The 18,125-nt window shown below is 39.3% G+C and overlaps 1 protein-coding gene across 1 annotated transcript; it reads left to right on the top strand.

Annotated features, from left to right (window-relative positions):
• Window positions 1-619: 619 nt before the first annotated feature.
• On the top strand, window positions 620-10,861 carry LOC105945510 (hepatic lectin-like). The gene is made up of 7 exons (XM_031898159.1): window positions 620-712; window positions 2,915-3,077; window positions 5,201-5,317; window positions 5,768-5,815; window positions 7,984-8,129; window positions 8,313-8,419; window positions 10,196-10,861. The coding sequence occupies exons 2-7, from the start codon at window positions 3,017-3,019 to the stop codon at window positions 10,338-10,340; spliced, it is 624 nt and encodes a 207-aa protein (XP_031754019.1). The 5' UTR covers window positions 620-712; window positions 2,915-3,016; the 3' UTR covers window positions 10,341-10,861.
• The last annotated feature ends 7,264 nt before the right edge of the window (window positions 10,862-18,125 follow it).

Genomic DNA, 18,125 nt, shown 5'->3' with positions numbered 1-18,125 from the left:
GAGAATTTTGATGCTATATATATATATATATATATATATATATAGTATACAGGGAGGAGCACACCCTATACAAGTCCAAATGCCCTTGGTGCAGGTCAAAAACAAAAATATAAAAAATATAAAAATATAATAGAAAGAGTGCCACACATAGGGACTTGATACAAAAGAAAAAGTGGTTTTATTGAAAAAATTCCAATGTTTCGAGCACAATCTGTGCTCTTCCTCAGGGACAAACCAACAGACCATATCCCAACACCCACAGTAAATACCCCCACCACACAAAATAGCGCCATGTGTATGTATATATATATATATACACACACAGGAAGCACAAGTGTTAGATATCTTACTCTCTGTTTACTAGCACACATTTCATGTGTAAACCATCAAGATCTGGTATCAGCAATGAACCATTGGCTGCCGGGCAGAACTATCTAAGTACATCTAATCTCGTTTAAATGCAGCGTGTTAAGGCCCAGATAACTCACGTTGCAGGGGAAGTACGCTAGTTTAGTAAATCTCTTCCAACGATCGCACTTGGCACAGCTGCCTAGAGATGGAAAGATAGGGGCTACTAATACTTTGCCTTCTGTGCTGATGACAGATAGAGTATCTAGTTGGCACTGAACAGTCAGATCCACTTTATTACTTCAACATTACCGACAAGGAGAACCGTTACCATCTATATCCAGAGACTGCTGATGCCGGGCAGGTGAGAAGCCTTGAGCTAACCTCACTTTTACTATGTTATAGAATGCCCCTTTCCTAGCAACTTTGCAATTATTTTTTTTTTTATAGTTTTTTTTAATTACTTGCCCCAGCAGCCAAAAACTATTGCTCTATAAGGCTACAATTTTATTATTATTGTTACATTTTATTACTTATCTTACTATGCAGGCCCTCTACTATTCATATCCCCATCTCTTGTTAAAACCACTGCCTGGTTGCTAGGGTAAATAATATTCTAGCAACTAGATAGCTGCCAAAATACCAAATGGAGAGCTGCTAAACAGAAAGCTACATAACTGAAAAATCAAAAATAAAGATCATTTGCAAATTGTCCAAGAATATCAATGTCTACATCATATTAAAAGTTCATTTATTACCCCTGTCCTTATGGATCAATTAGATTTGATTTTTTGTAATCTAATTTAGTATGTTAAATTACAGCACTGGCTAGAGGATGTTCAAGCTTAACTGCCCCACTGTCCCCTAATTAAAGCCACAGTCATCTAAAAACCTTTCAGTGTATGCAATGTAACATGATATCAATGCAAAAAATGCAATTTGAGAGTTGCAGATCAAAGAAGAGATTGTTGGGGGAATGTTATAGTCAAGCTGTGATTTACAACATTTTCTGACTGTATTTGTGACTGCACAACTGACCAGTCATGAGTTGTTTTTCTGTATGTAGTATATACAGTTTCATATGAATAAATGGAGGCAACTTTCCAATATATTATTAATATACTACCATATGCAGTTGTCCAGAGAGAGAGGAAAATATAAAGTCTGGGCAAGACAGTAACCTAGGGATCCCCAACCTTTCTATCTCGTGAACTACCCAAATGTAAAAATACTTGGAGAGCAACACAAGCACCATAAAAGTTCATGGAGGAGCCAAATAAGGGCTATGATTGGCTATTAGGGGCCTCTATGCACACTGTCAGCTTACAGGGGCTTTATTTGGTAGTAAGTCTTGTTTTTATTCAACCAAAACTTGCCCCCAAGTCAGGAATTCAAAAATAACTCCCTGGTTTGGGGGCACTGAAAGCAACATCCAAGGGGTTGGGAAGCAACATGTTGCCCCCGAGCCACTGGTTGGGGATCACTGCAGTAACCTATTCCAAGGGAAAGAAATACTATTATCATTTACATGTACCTGTATTTGGCAGCATGTAAGGAGGTAAATAGTTGGGCAATATTCAGTTCAGCCAGCAGGTTGCACTAACCTTAAGGTTGATCTGTAGGGGTATCCCCCAGCAGGAGCCTATATAAAGGAAGTGCAGGAGCCTTTGGCCTAACATCAAAAAAGCAAGAGACACTGCAGAGTCAGACCAGGTGGGAGCGGCACCCTTCTAGGACTTGGCAGGTAGTAGTACCAGGCAGGGTTGCCACCTCTGGCAGCTTTTTTCGCAGGGGGGCAGGGGGTGGATGGTGATACGTCATGGTGGCCGTGATTTCACAGGGGCAGCCCTTCCGAACACTGGGCTGTCCGGGTCAAAACCAGACAGGTGGCACTCTCAAGATCCCCTAAGACTGGGTATGGCATGGTCATTATGGGTTATTCCCAACACCTTACACTCAGTGGGAGCCCTCACATAATGTAAAGAAGGAGCGTGGGGCACACACTTAACAACTCTGATTTATTGGTGGTTACAAAACAATAAATAATCAGTATAATGTAATATCAATAACACAATGCAAACAAGGTAACTCAGTATAATAGTACTCACAGCCAATGTAGTGCCTTACTCTCTGGGGCAGTACAGGGGTCCCTTTACAGAGATACACCTGTAATCATATATATTTTGGGTCATGTTATGGCGGCTCAGCCACTGGGGGGATAACAACATTAACAACAATCTATGGAGCTGCTAAATGACTTCTTGGCCTCCTAACCCTTGCTCCCTGATTTTCCCAGATTAACTCACATTGGGTTTTAGCTCTGCTCTACTTAATACACATGGGATTCCCTACAAAGACCAGACTTGGGCACTTACCCAATCCCAGGCTCTGAGATAGAACCCAAGCCTGATGAGGGTGCAAAAGACTAATCTAGAACAGTAGCTTTCAAACATTCTTCTCTTTGGCCTCAAATGCATGTCTTTGTCAAGTGCAATACATAGTACATGTACATTATTTGTATTTGTTTTATTTTTATTCAAATAATTTGGTATTTTCTCTATTTCAGAAAAGACAGAGTGGATGAGAGGATTTCAATGTGTGACTAAAAGACCTTTAGACAGAGAACTCCATTACAGTATAGATTAGAACTTTCTTGGAGAGGCACACAATGGCTAAACAACGAGAAATGCAAGTAATGGAGTCTGGTTATTCAAATGTGTTGGGGAAAGGTAAGAGTTTAAGCACAATCTGATATATCTGGATATCAAGTATAATACAGTTATCGGACCCATTATCCAGAATGCTAAGGACCGAGGGCATTCCGGATAAGGGGTATTTCTTCATACCTAAAGTCTATTAAAAATCAATAAAACATTAATTAAACTCAATAGGGTAATTTTGCATCCAATAAGGGGTAATTATATATTAGTTGGGATCAATTACAGGTACTGTTTTATTATTACAGAGAAAAGGGAATCATTTAACCATTAAATAAACCCAATAGGGCTGTTCTGCCCCCAATAAGGGGTAATTATATCTTAGTTGGGATCAAGTACAGGTACTGTTTTATTATTACAGAGAAAAGGGAATCATTTAACCATTAAATAAACCCAATAGGGCTGTTCTGCCCCCAATAAGGGGTAATTATATCTTAGTTGGGATCAAGTACAGGTACTGTTTTATTATTACAGAGAAAAGGGAATCATTTAACCATTAAATAAACCCAATAGGGCTGTTCTGCCCCCAATAAGGGGTAACTATATCTTAGTTGGGATCAAGTACAGGTACTGTTTTATTATTACAGAGAAAAGGGAATCATTTAACCATGAAATAAACCCAATAGGGCTGTTCTGCCCCCATTAAGGGGTAATTATATCTTAGTTGGGATCAAGTACAGGTACTGTTTTATTATTACAGAGAAAAGGGAATCATTTAACCATGAAATAAACCCAATAGGGCTGTTCTGCCCCCAATAAGGGGTAATTATATCTTAGTTGGGATCAAGTACAGGTACTGTTTTATTATTACAGAGAAAAGGGAATCATTCAACCATTAAATAAACCCAATAGGGCTGTTCTGCCCCCAATAAGGGGTAATTATATCTTAGTTGGGATCAAGTACAGGTACTGTTTTATTATTACAGAGAAAAGGGAATCATTTAACCATGAAATAAACCCAATAGGGCTGTTCTGCCCCCAATAAGGGGTAATTATATCTTAGTTGGGATCAAGTACAGGTACTGTTTTATTATTACAGAGAAAAGGGAATCATTTAACCATTAAATAAACCCAATAGGACTGTTCTGCCCCCAATAAGGATTAATTATATCTTAGTTGGGATCAAGTACAGGTACTGTTTTATTATTACAGAGAAAAGGGAATCATTTAACCATTAAATAAACCCAATAGGGCTGTTCTGCCCCCAATAAGGGGTAATTATATCTTAGTTGGGATCAAGTACAGGTACTGTTTTATTATTACAGAGAAAAGGGAATCATTTAACCATTAAATAAACCCAATAGGGCTGTTCTGCCCCCAATAAGGGGTAATTATATCTTAGTTGGGATCAATTACAAGGTACAGTTTTATTATTACAGAGAAAAAGGAATCATTTAACCATTAAATAAACCCAATAGGACTGTTCTGCCCCCAATAAGGGGTAATTATATCTTAGTTGGGATCAAGTACAGGTACTGTTTTATTATTACAGAGAAAAAGGAAGTCAATTTTAAAAATCTGAATTATTTGATTAAAATAAGAGTCTATTGGAGACAGGCTTTCCATAATTCGGAGCTTTCTGGATATCGGGTTTCCGGATATCGGATCCCATACCTGTACAAGGATTTCCATAGTAAAGAGGAGAAGGAGCACAATGTGGCACACCTTTAACTGACCTTGGGGTCTTACTTCCCACCATTTGATTATTTAGGCCAGACCCTGATTTTCCCCGCCCATGCCCAGTTATGACCAGACACATACTTAGTCCACCCAAAAGCCACATTCCTTATGAGGGTGACAATTCTGAAATTGGGAGGTATGAACAACAAAACTTGCCTGGGAAACAAGACATAGTACTTTACTTTACTGAGTTGCAATGTCTTGAACAAAAGACTTGTCCACTTCAAAAAGCGACATAATGTCTACTAAAAAAAAAAGGCATCCATTTAGGTCATCCCTTATTTGCCATTTCTTTCATTCCTTCTAACAAGAATGTAATATATCAATGCCAGGCTGCACTATTTGGGAAAAATATTGTAAATAACCTTGTACCCATTATTTTCATGTGAGCTTTAAAGGGTTAAGATGACAAGGCCATTTTACTGCAGTAAAATAAAACTCTGGCTCTTTCTTAGTCCCTTCATCAGGTAGGCATCAATGCTCACCAAGAATGCTGGTATTCATCCTAATGGGGCAAAACATCGCTCTGTTCCTGCTTTTAACCATCATGGCTGCCTTTCTTTTCATCATGTGTGAGTATAATCCTGTGTCGTGTAATTAAGGTTGTTAAAGTATCCACTTATAATTGGGTTTGTCTTCGATTTGTCTTTTATTAAACTTATATGTACACATTCCTATGAAAATCCTTTGAAGTATGTCATTCTTGCTAGGAAACCAGCAGTAACTATCACTCCTAAATCTTGAGCCTGAGCAGAATATTCCATAAATTTGAGATTAAAGTGACAGTTACAGAAAGTCATTTCTATAATCCTGGGACTGGTTCAATTGACATCTTGGAATCAGGACAGAGACTTCAGATGAGAGTTTTCACCTTCCTATCAGGTTCCATTTAGATAAAAACCTCATTATGTTACTATGTACCTTTTTGGTTATTGGTGACGTTTGTGTATAATGTAACGGTTTATAGCACTGCTCATACAGTCACTTCTGTAACTGACGGAACAAATCATTTCTGCTTTCAGATTTTCGTACGGTGGAGGGGGAGAAAAATACTTCACTGAATCATTATGGTACGTCATTCTGTTTGTGATTGTATCTACTCCATTGTATGCCAGTAGCTAGATGTTGAACAAATAGGTATTCAGCACTCAGCCCTGCCAGACACTAAGCATCAACCCCTTCTCCATGCAAGGAATGATAGGAGAAGCCCAGAAAAAGCAATTAAACTTGCAAATAAGGGCTTTTATTACACCATTCGCTACATGTTTGGGTCCATATGTGTCTTTTCTTAAACCCCATAGCACTCTCTGGTATGATATTGCAAATGGCACAGTTCAACCAACCTTGTATATATGGGTTTGGGGTTCATATTCCTTTTGCATTGACACTTTTACATGCCATGGCATTATGTGCATTCCCCATGTATGTAGGAGGTTTGGGGGCAGAGGAATGGCACCCATTTGCTATTCTTGTGGGATGCCAACTGCTCCCAGCAAGTCTCCCCTGTCCCATTAAAGACTGGCAGTTTCGTAGGTGGTCTTGTCTGACCAGTGACATTGTTACTGTGCATTTAATGTTCTTCATGAAGCCCAATAATTACCTTTCTACAGTGGAAACTTTTAGCCTGTAAAAAAATGATTGAGGCCCACACATTTTATATATAGATTAGTGGATATTACACCTCCCTCTATTTCAATTCTCACTTCCCATTAGTAACCGGGTTTTGTGGACCATTCATGTGTGAATTTAAGATTCTTATTGCGTGTGTTAGCTTCAGCTAACATTTCTTCTAGCATCTCTACACAAACACAAAAGAATATTGTAACACCTATTTGGCTATAAAATGGCCAACCCAGGCTAGTAGCGTGCTGTAGAGCATGTGTTACATGCGACCTTAATGCACAGGAGTGGGCCTCCGCTACGTGGGAGGTATATAATGGAGCTGAGGGGTTGTTGAACTACAACTAGCTGAAGTAGTGTGGTGCAATAGAGATAAATGGACGCCAGAGGATTCTTATGAATGAACTGGATAGTACTTTATTTGTCCAAGACAAAGGTATTCAGGGTATTCCAATACTCACTTAATAGATGGTATACAGTATGCAGTTATACAGTTGATGTAAAGGTGGATTAATAGCAGAAATATGATGCTCCCCTGGGTATCCCTTCTCATCAAGAGGATTGGGCAGGTAGAACAACAACAGAGTGATAGGTAGGAAAGCTCACCGGCATAGTCCCATGCTCTTTTGGAGGTTAGGGCAAGGCATATTTGCTAACCTATTTCCCTAGCACTTCTGTGTCCCTAATCTAAGGCCAGTAATGCCTGTTAGGAAGACTACTCCTTTGCTATTATCCTGGATGGAGCAAATGGCTGCTCTTTCTGTATAATTCTGTCTGAACTCACCACTTCTAGAGGGTGCTATGAAATATGCTGCTATACTGTCTTCTCCTCATTCACGGGGCCCTGTCCCCGACTTAATTTGGATGGATATGTGGCTTACTGGGCCGGATCTGTACCCAGGCTCGATGGAGCTCTGCTTCAGGTAGCAGATCAGCAGCCAAAGAGGAAAACACTTCCTTGTGCAAGACACTATATAGTCTGCCAAGGGGAGTGGTTAAATGAGCTAAACCTGTAAGGGATAGCTTAAGAAACTGTAACCTGAGTATAGAGGGGTCTGCCCTATAACAGTACAGATAAGGAAAAGTAGGGAAGTAAAGCCATAGGGAGCTTAACCCTATGGGTCCCTACAATATCATACACAAATATGAACATATATTGGTTCTTTCTCAAGAAACAATCCTAATTCAGTCTTAGGTAGAAATATGGTTGCAAAATCAACTTCTGCTTGGTGGATCCAAATACTGCTCTCGCTAAGTTGGCCTGTTTAACTTACAGCTCTTGTGAGTTTGCTAAAACAATAGCTGCTGTCCACTGCCTTTACGTTGCTCATGGAATCCTGTTCCCTGACTGAGGTACTACAGTGGAAGGTAAATGGATAAATTGACAGAATCACTCTGTTTTTGTTAGGTTAAAATTAGCTACCAGATGGCGCCGGGTCTTTGGCATTTTCCATGGCATGACCTAACACCCAAAAAATGGTGTCTGGACATATTGAGAACACATGTGAAAACTTGCTGGCTGCATCTGTACATAGCCAACTGCATTCCCCTGAACCTCATGCCTGTACCAGCTGCACAAATAAAGTATACAGTATTCTGACCCTGTGTTCAATTTCAGAAAAGTCCCACTGTGGTTCTTCCTGGAAGAAATTTAATGGAAGCTGTTATTGCTTTGAAATAAATAGAGTGACCTGGACAGAGGCCCATCTCTCTTGTGCAAGGTCCAATAGTGACTTGGTCATCATCAAAAGTGATGAGGAGCAGGTAAGGCTCTTACTGCCTGACAAGCAATGCTACCTTCATCTGCTTTGGTGAATTATACAGGGAATCAGCTCTGTAGCCTAAAACACCCAGGTGTACCAGAGATAACAAAGCAGGATGAAGCAAGGTGAAAATGAACAAAACCAGACGTTACTAAACAGCCCCATTATGTTTCTTTTGCTCTAGAAATTTCTTAAAAGTAAAACTGGTGATGACTGTTACTGGATTGGTCTCCAAAGGATTAAAGAAATATGGACATGGGTTGATGGAACAATCCTCAAAGCATCATCAGGGTAAGTCGAAGAATGTGTCCCTATTAAACAAAATGGCTGTTACCTTAAATGAGTCTGTTCTACAAAAAGACACTAAGGGGGAATTTAATACAAGTAGGGTTGCCACCTCTGCCGGCTTTCTTAGCAATGGCAAGGGGGTGGGGCTATGACGCGGCGATTGTCATTTCGCCGCATCAATGTTCCTAATTTGGGAAACCAGGCAGGAGGTTTCGACCCAGGCAGCCCTTCCAAAAACCGGGCAAAACTGGACAGGTGGCAACCCTAAATCATAAACCAAGTCATTTGTAGAAAATCTGCAATGCCAAAATAAATTCCTTTTTGAGAACATTTTTTTTGTTGGAATCTGGAATCTGTTTAGCGACCACGTCTGCCAGTAGAAGAACAAAATGCGAATTTTGGGGCAGATACAATTTGATGAGAAAGACTTCTCTCCTTATTCAATTCATGATTTTCCCACAGAACCAAATGCAATTGAGTGAGAAAAAACTCAACACACATGAAAACTCAATTGAATTGTATAGGAAAAATTGGAATTCAATTAGGAGGTTTTTTTCCTCCTCAAATTGCATCACACCCATAAGTATTCATGTGACAGACCATAATTCTCATGGGATTGAATGTGGCCCCTTTATCTTTTCCACCAGTGTATGTACCGTACATACTCGAGTATAAGCCAAGTTTTTCAGCACCAAAAATGTGCTGAAAAAGGCACCCTCGGCTAATACTCGAGTATATGGATATGAAAGTAAGAGTCTGGTCCCTCGCACCTACCAACCCCCCCCCCCCCGTTGACGGAGGACGGAGAATGGATGGCACGGACAGATGACGCGATGCGTGCCCCATCCCCCGGGGACGGTTTTCCAGTTTTCTTAGGTAAAATTAGGTACCTCGGCTTATATCCAGATCGGCTTATACTCGAGTATGACATTTATTATTATTTATTATTCCCCCAACTCAATAAAAAGAATAGCAGAAAAGACTCCAAACAAGACCTTCCTATGTACATCCTAGAGAACAGATCAGAGAGTGCAGAACATTGCTAGACCTGGGAGACACAGCATGAAACCAGGGGGAGGGAAACAGAAAGGGAATATCAGCAACCACTGAATTCAAACACATGGGAAAGATACAAATACATTTTAAATAATAAACACATTTTATGGTACTATGTTTGTCCGATTTTTCCAAGTGGTGGGCCAAATCAGGCAAATCTCACCACGTGACCCACTTGCCCAAGATAAGCAAGCTTAGACCCTCTTAGAAGCTGAGAGGTTCAAGCGCCTAGAACGTAACATCCAAGCCAACAGAAACTGTCTGAAATATTGCAAAAAAAAGTCCTGCATTGGGTTTTGCAGCTGTTAGCTCTGGCTATTCACACCATACATTCGTACCATACATTACAGTGAGCTTGCACTGTCTGAAGTCATGGAGCAGTGGCTATTAATGTGGATTTGGGTAAGAGAACTGTGTGCTTTCCACATCCTATTCTCTGGTGGAACCCAGTGCACTGCTATGTATGTCCCTGCCACTCCTGTAGTTGTGCCCAATAAACCCGCCACACTGTGAGACTCCATCTCCAGAGAAGGCCAGTTTCTGGGCCTCCAACACCAGGTAGAAGGTACCTATGTTGCCTAATGGATAAACCAGCTCTAGACTGTAAAGCCCCAATCACCAAACAATGCTTCTTTTCCTTAAACATTACTTACCATTGCCAGCCAAAATGCAATGCTTATATTTTATTTACAGTGGATTTTTGGCTTGTTTTTTTTTCTAAAGTTTTTGGCGGATCGGGGAACCAAATAATGGTAGAGGGGATGAAAACTGCGCTCACCTATTCAAAGATGGAAAGATGAATGATGCACCATGTGATCAAGAGAAGATCAAGTGTAATGCCATCTGTGAGAAGAAAGACCTCTCATAAAGAGAAAGAATGGATGATCGATAGCCCCACACTTTATATATTTATAATATACAGTTTGGTTGTTTCCCTATGGGACCAAACTGTAAATGATATCCTTATAAACAATGCTTAGTGATCAGTTATAATCGGAGCTTAGTGACGTAATTTCTTTCACATGACTTACTAATACTTGTATACTATAATAAAGTACCCCCTGTTGTAAAATATGAGGATATTCGAAGTCACCTCGGAGTTCCATGACTTGTATAAGTGCTCATGGAACTCCATGGTGACTTATAATATCCCTACGTTTTACAATAGGGGGTACTTTATTCACTATATATACCCTATACCTTTATTTTAAGATAAAGATTATAAATGCTTTGTATATATAACACACAGGAGAGCCAATAAATATCCTGTAATTGATATCCCTATCAACAGTGCTTAGTGATGTCATCATTTATAATCAGTGCTTTGTTATGTAATTTCTAATTTCTGTCATATGACTCACTGAAATTTCTGTATTATAATAAAATACCACCTCTGAGTTCCACCACCAGTAGAAAAGCCTTCGGCCTTTGGCCTTGTGCCTTTATATGGTCATGGAACTCTCCTCTATGACTTATAATATCCTTATATTTTACAATAGGGGGTACTTTTTATTCTTTTTATTCTTTTATACTTTTATTCAATACATATACGTGTATGTTTGAGTCACATTCTAGCAAACAGTAGTTCTGTAACTGAACAGTTCTAATTCTCTGTTTCTCCATGTCTTCATGTGCTTACCTTCTAGGAGTAATGTCCATTCAAGTAATAATGTACTAGTGCTGAGCTGAGCCTAAACTAGATAGGAGTTGGATAGACGAGCATTAAACAGAAAATGTTTGAGATTCTCCTGATTTGCTCCTCAAACCAACACTCAGTGGTCCAGATTCTCAGGTCCTGCCACAAAGTGTTGTGTCTTCAAAATGCTCACCCTCCATACACGTGCAGATAAAACGTGAATAGGGCCCCCTAATAAGGGTCTGGGCAAAGAAATATGTGCAATAGTCATTCTCTTCTTAACTGTATTGCACTTCCAGAGTGGACATAACATTCCGAGTGACTTCTTGGCTGCCATAAACTACCCATTTCTATTTCCAACCCCATTCAAACATTTCATGAATACAGCCATCAAGTACACACCCTTACCTAACCCTAGCTCTTCTCCCAACCTGTTCTCTCCTCTGCCCCATGCTTCTTCCCACTCACACCTCCAGGATTTTTCTGTATCTCAAAACTGCCTTCTCCCCAGGATGGAACATTCAGTGAGCCAATATGGCTTCAAGATTAAAACTCATCATTCATCCAAGTTTGGTCCACCCACACCTTGTTTCTCATCCCCCATTTCTTTTACATTCTAAGCCCTTGTGAGCAGGGTCCTCATCCTGTTGCCTCTCATTACTCGGTAATGGAATGTGCTCCAGTACACGGCTGTTTGTATTTATCCTGTAAAGAGCTCCAGAAGATCATAATGTATAAATGTTAATAAAGACATTTTACAAAGAGCTTTTAAAGCTGTATATAACACATGAGGGTAAAACAACATCACTTGAAGATGTGAAAGCATTTTTCAGGATTCCTTGTCTCCCACCGAAGAAACTTTGAAAAATAAGGAGCCAATAATGCAAAAAAATTAAATTGATTATTTACAAAATGTTCCTCCTTGCAAAAATATTCTTCAAAACTTTAAACCAGTTATGGGTCTATCAGTCAAGGTACATACCTACAATAACACAAGATAAAACTATGGCTGATAGTGACCAATCAAAGCAACTACGAAACTGTGATCTAAGCAAGCTGTTCTAGCATATAGGCAAGATGGGACGGTATTCCCCTACATAGCAGCACTATATTTATACTCCGTATACACTACCTGGGCACGGGCCGCATTGCTGGCAAATAAAAGGGGAATGCTATTTACCTACTGGGGCCCAACTGTATTCCATTGACTATTTTCCGTTTTGCAGTAATCGAGGCCTTTTTCCAACGCCAGTATAATCCCAAAGAATTCATACCTTTCTTTATAAATGTCTCTAACTTTCCATATGTAGCCCTCTTTTTCTACTGCATGAGATCTAGCACACATTCACTTGCGTGTGGCGCTACAGGAGCCCTGTGCCTCCACTATATGGAAGAGCAGGTTCACTGATAATGGCGTGCCTCCACCCAGGGTCAGGACAGGTTGGACTGCGGTACCCCTCTCTGGGAAACTTCTCTGATCCACAACACACACAGGAAAGGTTGATGGATATTTTGGCAGGACGCTATACCTTTAAATTAGCAGAAATAGATACAGCCAGCCAGGGGCAACTTCACTCACATAACATAGCTGGTACTTTCTGAACTGCTGAGGGGAATCCCCCACTTATGTGGCAAGTACTTCATAGTCTTGAGAAGAACTCCCTTTGGCTTTCCGTGCCCTAAGAAGAGCACGCTTTGCCCTTCAGAGCCCAGACTAGGACCCCCTTTTCTTCTGCACCCTAAAAGAGCACGCTTCCTGCCACTGGGGGGGTTCCCAATTACTTTCTTATACAGAACCCTGTGTGAGCTACCAGCACCTTGCTTGTCTCTCTGCTTCCTTGTTCCAGCAGCCCCTCCTCCCTCACTTCCTTCCTGTCAGCTCACACAGCTCCTCCTTGCACAGTAACAACACAGAGGAGATACAAGTGTACACAGCTCTCCTACACATATAACCATTTTTTTTCTTCTCTCCTCTGCCCCTTCCAGGCCAGACCATTCATCTTTACCAGCTGCTCATAAGCTCTCAAACCGATGCAGTCAGAATAGAACCTACAACTGCTAATGGTAGAGATTCCTTGGGACTCTGAGCCTTACATTTTATTCAGATTAGTAGGCACAACAGGCACATTTGCACTTTGGTCCATAACTAAACTGTAAGTGCTACAAGACCAGGTAAATAATTGAAAGTGAAAGAATCTCCATAAGGTGATAAAGTGCTGGATATAAAGAAGATAACAATGGTCTGGCTTTGGTTTCCTAAAATTACTATTCCATTCCGTGAGAATTGTCTGTTTGCCTTCCTTGGTAGGGAGATTAGGAAGTACAGGTATAGGATCCATTATCCAGAATGCTTGGGACCAAGGGTATTCCGGATAAGGAACTCCATACCTTAAGTCTATTAAAAAGTCAATAAAACATTAATTAAACCCAATAGGATTGTTTTTCATCCAATAAGGATTAATTATATCTTAGTTGGGATCAAGTACAGGTACTGTTTTATTATTACAGAGAAAAGGGAATCATTTAACCATTAAATAAACCCAATAGGGCTGTTCTGCCCTCAATAAGGGGTAATTATATCTTAGTTGAGATCAATTACAAGGTTCTGTTTTATTTCTACAGAGAAAAAGGAAATCAGTTTTAAAATTCTGAATTATTTGATTAAAATGGAGTCTATGGGAGACAGGCTTTCCGTAATTCGGAGCTTTCTGGATAATGGGTTTCCGGATAAGGGATCCTATACCTGTATAAGTATGTGTTCTCAGATATCTTCCCGTCCACCAATTTCCTGGCACGTATTTGATGTCTGAACCTTGGCCATCAGCGATGGGGCTTCGGTGGTAGAATTATCTAAGCCTATCAAAATCTGCGCCTAATTTTATAATGCAGTTAGTGAAGGCCCAGATCATTCATGTTGCAGAGGAAGTAAATTAGTTTATCTCCCCGAATGTGGAAAATGATCTCTGGCACATGATGTGGGCATGACTGTCTAGAGATGGAAAGATAGGGTGCTACAAATACTTTGCCTCCTATGCTGAGCTGCAGGGGGGGAACTGATGGCAGATATCTAGTTGGCATTGAACAGATTCACATTGCTACTTCTACATTACCTACACAGAGAACTCTTTGAAGTTGAGAGTCTGCTGACGCCGAGCGGGTGAGAAACAGCTTTAAACAAATACATTAACCTCATTAATTATCTTCCCTCTGTTCTTTTGTCCGTGTCCAGCAAAAGTACGGGGGCCATTTACTAACTGTCAGATTTTTTTTTTCTGATTAGGATTTTTAGCACTAAAAGTCATCGGAAAAAAAGCTGCAACTTTTCCAAGATTTACTATGTGTCCAAATAGCTAGAAATCTGAATCTGTAAATTGGCCTGCTAAAACTTGCTGAGATCATGTAGAAGTCAATGGCAGATGTCCCCTCCCTTCTCTGGAGGATCCTTCTTTTGCTCTTAACTTTAGCGGTTTGGGGGGTTTTTCGTGCAACAATTCAAAAATTTGGAAATTTTGCAACTTTTCTGCAACTTTTCCCCCATGGACTTTTTCATCTCAGATTTTTTAGTCAATGCCAGACATTCGTGGAAATTACTTTATTCAAATTTTAAAATAAAAAAAAGAGAAATGTTTTAGTAGAGTTGGAGTAGAGTATTAGTTAATCTGCCCCAAAGTTTAACATGGGGCAGATTTATCAAAACGTGAGTTTAGAGCTTAATGCATAAAACCTCTCCCCTACGCTCTATTCATTCCTATTGGAATGTATTTATCTATGGGTGACAGAACTTTTTGGAAAAAAAAATTTCTAAAAATCCCATAGGAATGAATAGAACATGTAATAGTTTGTGATATATTTTGATAAATCTGCCCCAAGTGTACTTGTTCTCCTAGAAGCTTCTTTTGCCGCTAACCTTACAACAATTATTAACAGAATGGGGTCTTCTCCTTAGAAGAGAGGCACTTTCATTCAGTACAGGTATGGGATCCATTATCCGGAAACCCATTATCCAGAAAGTTCTTAAATACGGAAAGGCCGTCTCCCATAGACTCCATTATAAGCAAATAATTCTAATTTTTAAAAATGATTCCCTTTTTCTCTGTAATAATAATAAAACAATACCTGTACTTGATCCCAACTAAGATATAATTACCCCTTATTGGGGGCAGAACAGCCCTATTGGGTTTATTTAATGGTTAAATGATTCCCTTTTCTCTGTAATAATAAAACAGTACCTGTACTTGATCCCAACTAAGATATAATTACCCCTTATTGGGGGCAGAACGGCCCCATTGGGTTTATTTAATGGTTAAATGATTCCCTTTTCTCTGTAATAATAAAACAGTACCTGTACTTGATCCCAACTAAGATATAATTACCCCTTATTGGGGGCAGAACAGCCCTATTGGGTTTATTTAATGGTTAAATGATTCCCTTTTCTCTGTAATAATAAAACAGTACCTGTACTTGATCCCAACTAAGATATAATTACCCCTTATTGGGGCAGAACAGCCCTATTGGGTTTATTTAATGGTTAAATGATTCCCTTTTCTCTGTAATAATAAAACAGTACCTTGTACCTCATCCCAACTAAGATATAATTACCCCTTATTGGGGCAGAACAGCCCTATGGGGTTTATTTAATGGTTAAATGATTCCCTTTTCTCTGTAATAATAAAACAGTACCTGTACTTGATCCCAACTAAGATATAATTACCCCTTATTGGGGGCAGAACAGCCCTATTGGGTTTATTTAATGGTTAAATGATTCCCTTTTCTCTGTAATAATAAAACAGTACCTGTACTTGATCCCAACTAAGATATAATTACCCCTTATTGGGGGCAGAACAGCCCTATTGGGTTTATTTAATGGTTAAATGATTCCCTTTTCTCTGTAATAATAAAACAGTACCTGTACTTGATCCCAACTAAGATATAGTTACCCCTTATTGGGGGCAGAACAGTCCTATTATTAAAATGGAGTCTATGGGAGACAGGCTTTCTGTAATTCGGATCTTTCTGGATAATGGATTTCCGGATAACATATCCCGTACCTGTACTAACACTCTTTTAATTGTAAGGTCCCTTCAGGAAACTTGTGGCAGTCTCACAATGGGATCCAAAAAAAGTATCATCAAGAAGGGAACCAATTCAATTATTATTTCCTGGCCGCAAAATCAGAGGGAGAATTTATTCTGCTGACCCTAAAATGTCTTCCATTTCCCTAAATCACATCCAATGATAACTACATACGCCTTTTACTAATAAAAAGAAAGAGTTCTGTTACCATCTCTATGAGTCAGGACAGCAGTAACCAGAATGCCCTTTTATCCTTTAGGAGCAAGGTCCTACCCTTTAGTCTCAGTCCATGTTCCATTATAAATGATGGTTATACAATATTTTTATGGCCCTTTTTTGTACAGATGGATTTGTCAATGGGTGGGGGTGAGATGCTCTAATAACCTCACCTCCAAAAATCTTATACAATAGAGAACTGGTCGTAAAGTGATATTTTATAACCAATCAAAAAATGTTTGAGAAGATCTGTTTCATAAACAAGAGTTTAAACGAAGATAACCCTAAAATCATTGTGAGCGTGTAATTCTATTTTCCTGTAAGGTGCTTGCGTGCTTTAGTGGCACAGATTACTGACGTTTTCTAACCACAGCAGCCTGAAGAGGAAATATAATGACTAAAGCAAAAAGATAATAACCCTGACATGATAACGATCAGTCATTTTTAAATTGTTTTCACCATTGTCTTTCCAGTCATCATTAAATAAATGGTTCATCTGAAGAAGTTACTCTGCACTGGAAACAGATGAGATAGGGTCACGAACAAGCCATTGCATTATACACTCCTAATATACAAGTAATAATAAAACAGTACCTTTACTTGATCCCAACTAAGATATAATTACCCCTTATTGGGGGCAGAACAGTCCTATTGGGTTTATTTAATGGTTAAATGATTCCCTTTTCTCTGTAATAATAAAACAGTACCTGTACTTGATCCCAACTAAGATATAATTACCCCTTATTGGGGGCAGAACAGCCCTATTGGGTTTATTTAATGGTTAAATGATTCCCTTTTCTCTGTAATAATAAAACAGTACCTGTACTTGATCCCAACTAAGATATAATTACCCCTTATTGGGGGCAGAACAGTCCTATTGGGTTTATTTAATGGTTAAATGATTCCCTTTTCTCTGTAATAATAAAACAGTACCTGTACTTGATCCCAACTAAGATATAATTACCCCTTATTGGGGGCAGAACAGTCCTATTGGGTTTATTTAATGGTTAAATGATTCCCTTTTCTCTGTAATAATAAAACAGTACCTGTACTTGATCCCAACTAAGATATAATTACCCCTTATTGGGGGCAGAACAGCCCTATTGGGTTTATTTAATGGTTAAATGATTCCCTTTTCTCTGTAATAATAAAACAGTACCTGTACTTGATCCCAACTAAGATATAATTACCCCTTATTGGGGGCAGAACAGCCCTATTGGGTTTATTTAATGGTTAAATGATTCCCTTTTCTCTGTAATAATAAAACAGTGCCTTGTACTTGATGGTAACTAAGCTGCAGGAATCCATATTGGTGCCAAAACAATCCTATTGGGTTTATTTAATGTTGTATTTTATTTTTTTATTAGCCTTAAGGAATGCTGATCCAAATGATAGGAAAACCCCCCTTATCCCGAAAGCCCCAAGCATTCCAGGTAACAGATCCCATACCTGCACCTGCTAAATTATGGCAAAAAAAGCAGCTTCCAGATTGGCGTCACCAACTTTATCCCAAGTCACAGAAGAGAAGTTTCCCTCACTGATTATGATCAAAGCCAGTCCCATTTTTTGTTTGTGCCCCATAGGATTTAGACATTCATCCCCAGGGAAACACAAACTTCCTAGAAATAGGTTCCTGCTCACCTTAAAGCTGTATTATAAAGATGTGGCTAGTACAAACTCCCTTTCTAATTAATTCAGTATTCTCTATATTTCAGAGAAAGCAACTAC

Source organism: Xenopus tropicalis, chromosome 3 (genome assembly GCF_000004195.4).
Source record: "Xenopus tropicalis strain Nigerian chromosome 3, UCB_Xtro_10.0, whole genome shotgun sequence".
NCBI classification, from domain to species: Eukaryota; Metazoa; Chordata; class Amphibia; order Anura; family Pipidae; genus Xenopus; species Xenopus tropicalis.
Note: the sequence above shows the minus strand (reverse complement) of the source record. Positions and strands in the feature narration are given on the sequence as shown.

Bases quoted from the DNA above. Each gene is read 5' to 3' on its own strand.
- LOC105945510 (XM_031898159.1), top strand. From the start codon at position 3,017: ATGGCTAAACAACGAGAAATGCAAGTAATGGAGTCTGGTTATTCAAAT. The intron at 5,318-5,767 runs GTGAGTATAATC...TTCTGCTTTCAG, and splicing joins TGCCTTTCTTTTCATCATGT to ATTTTCGTACGGTGGAGGGG. The intron at 5,816-7,983 runs GTACGTCATTCT...GTTCAATTTCAG, and splicing joins TACTTCACTGAATCATTATG to AAAAGTCCCACTGTGGTTCT.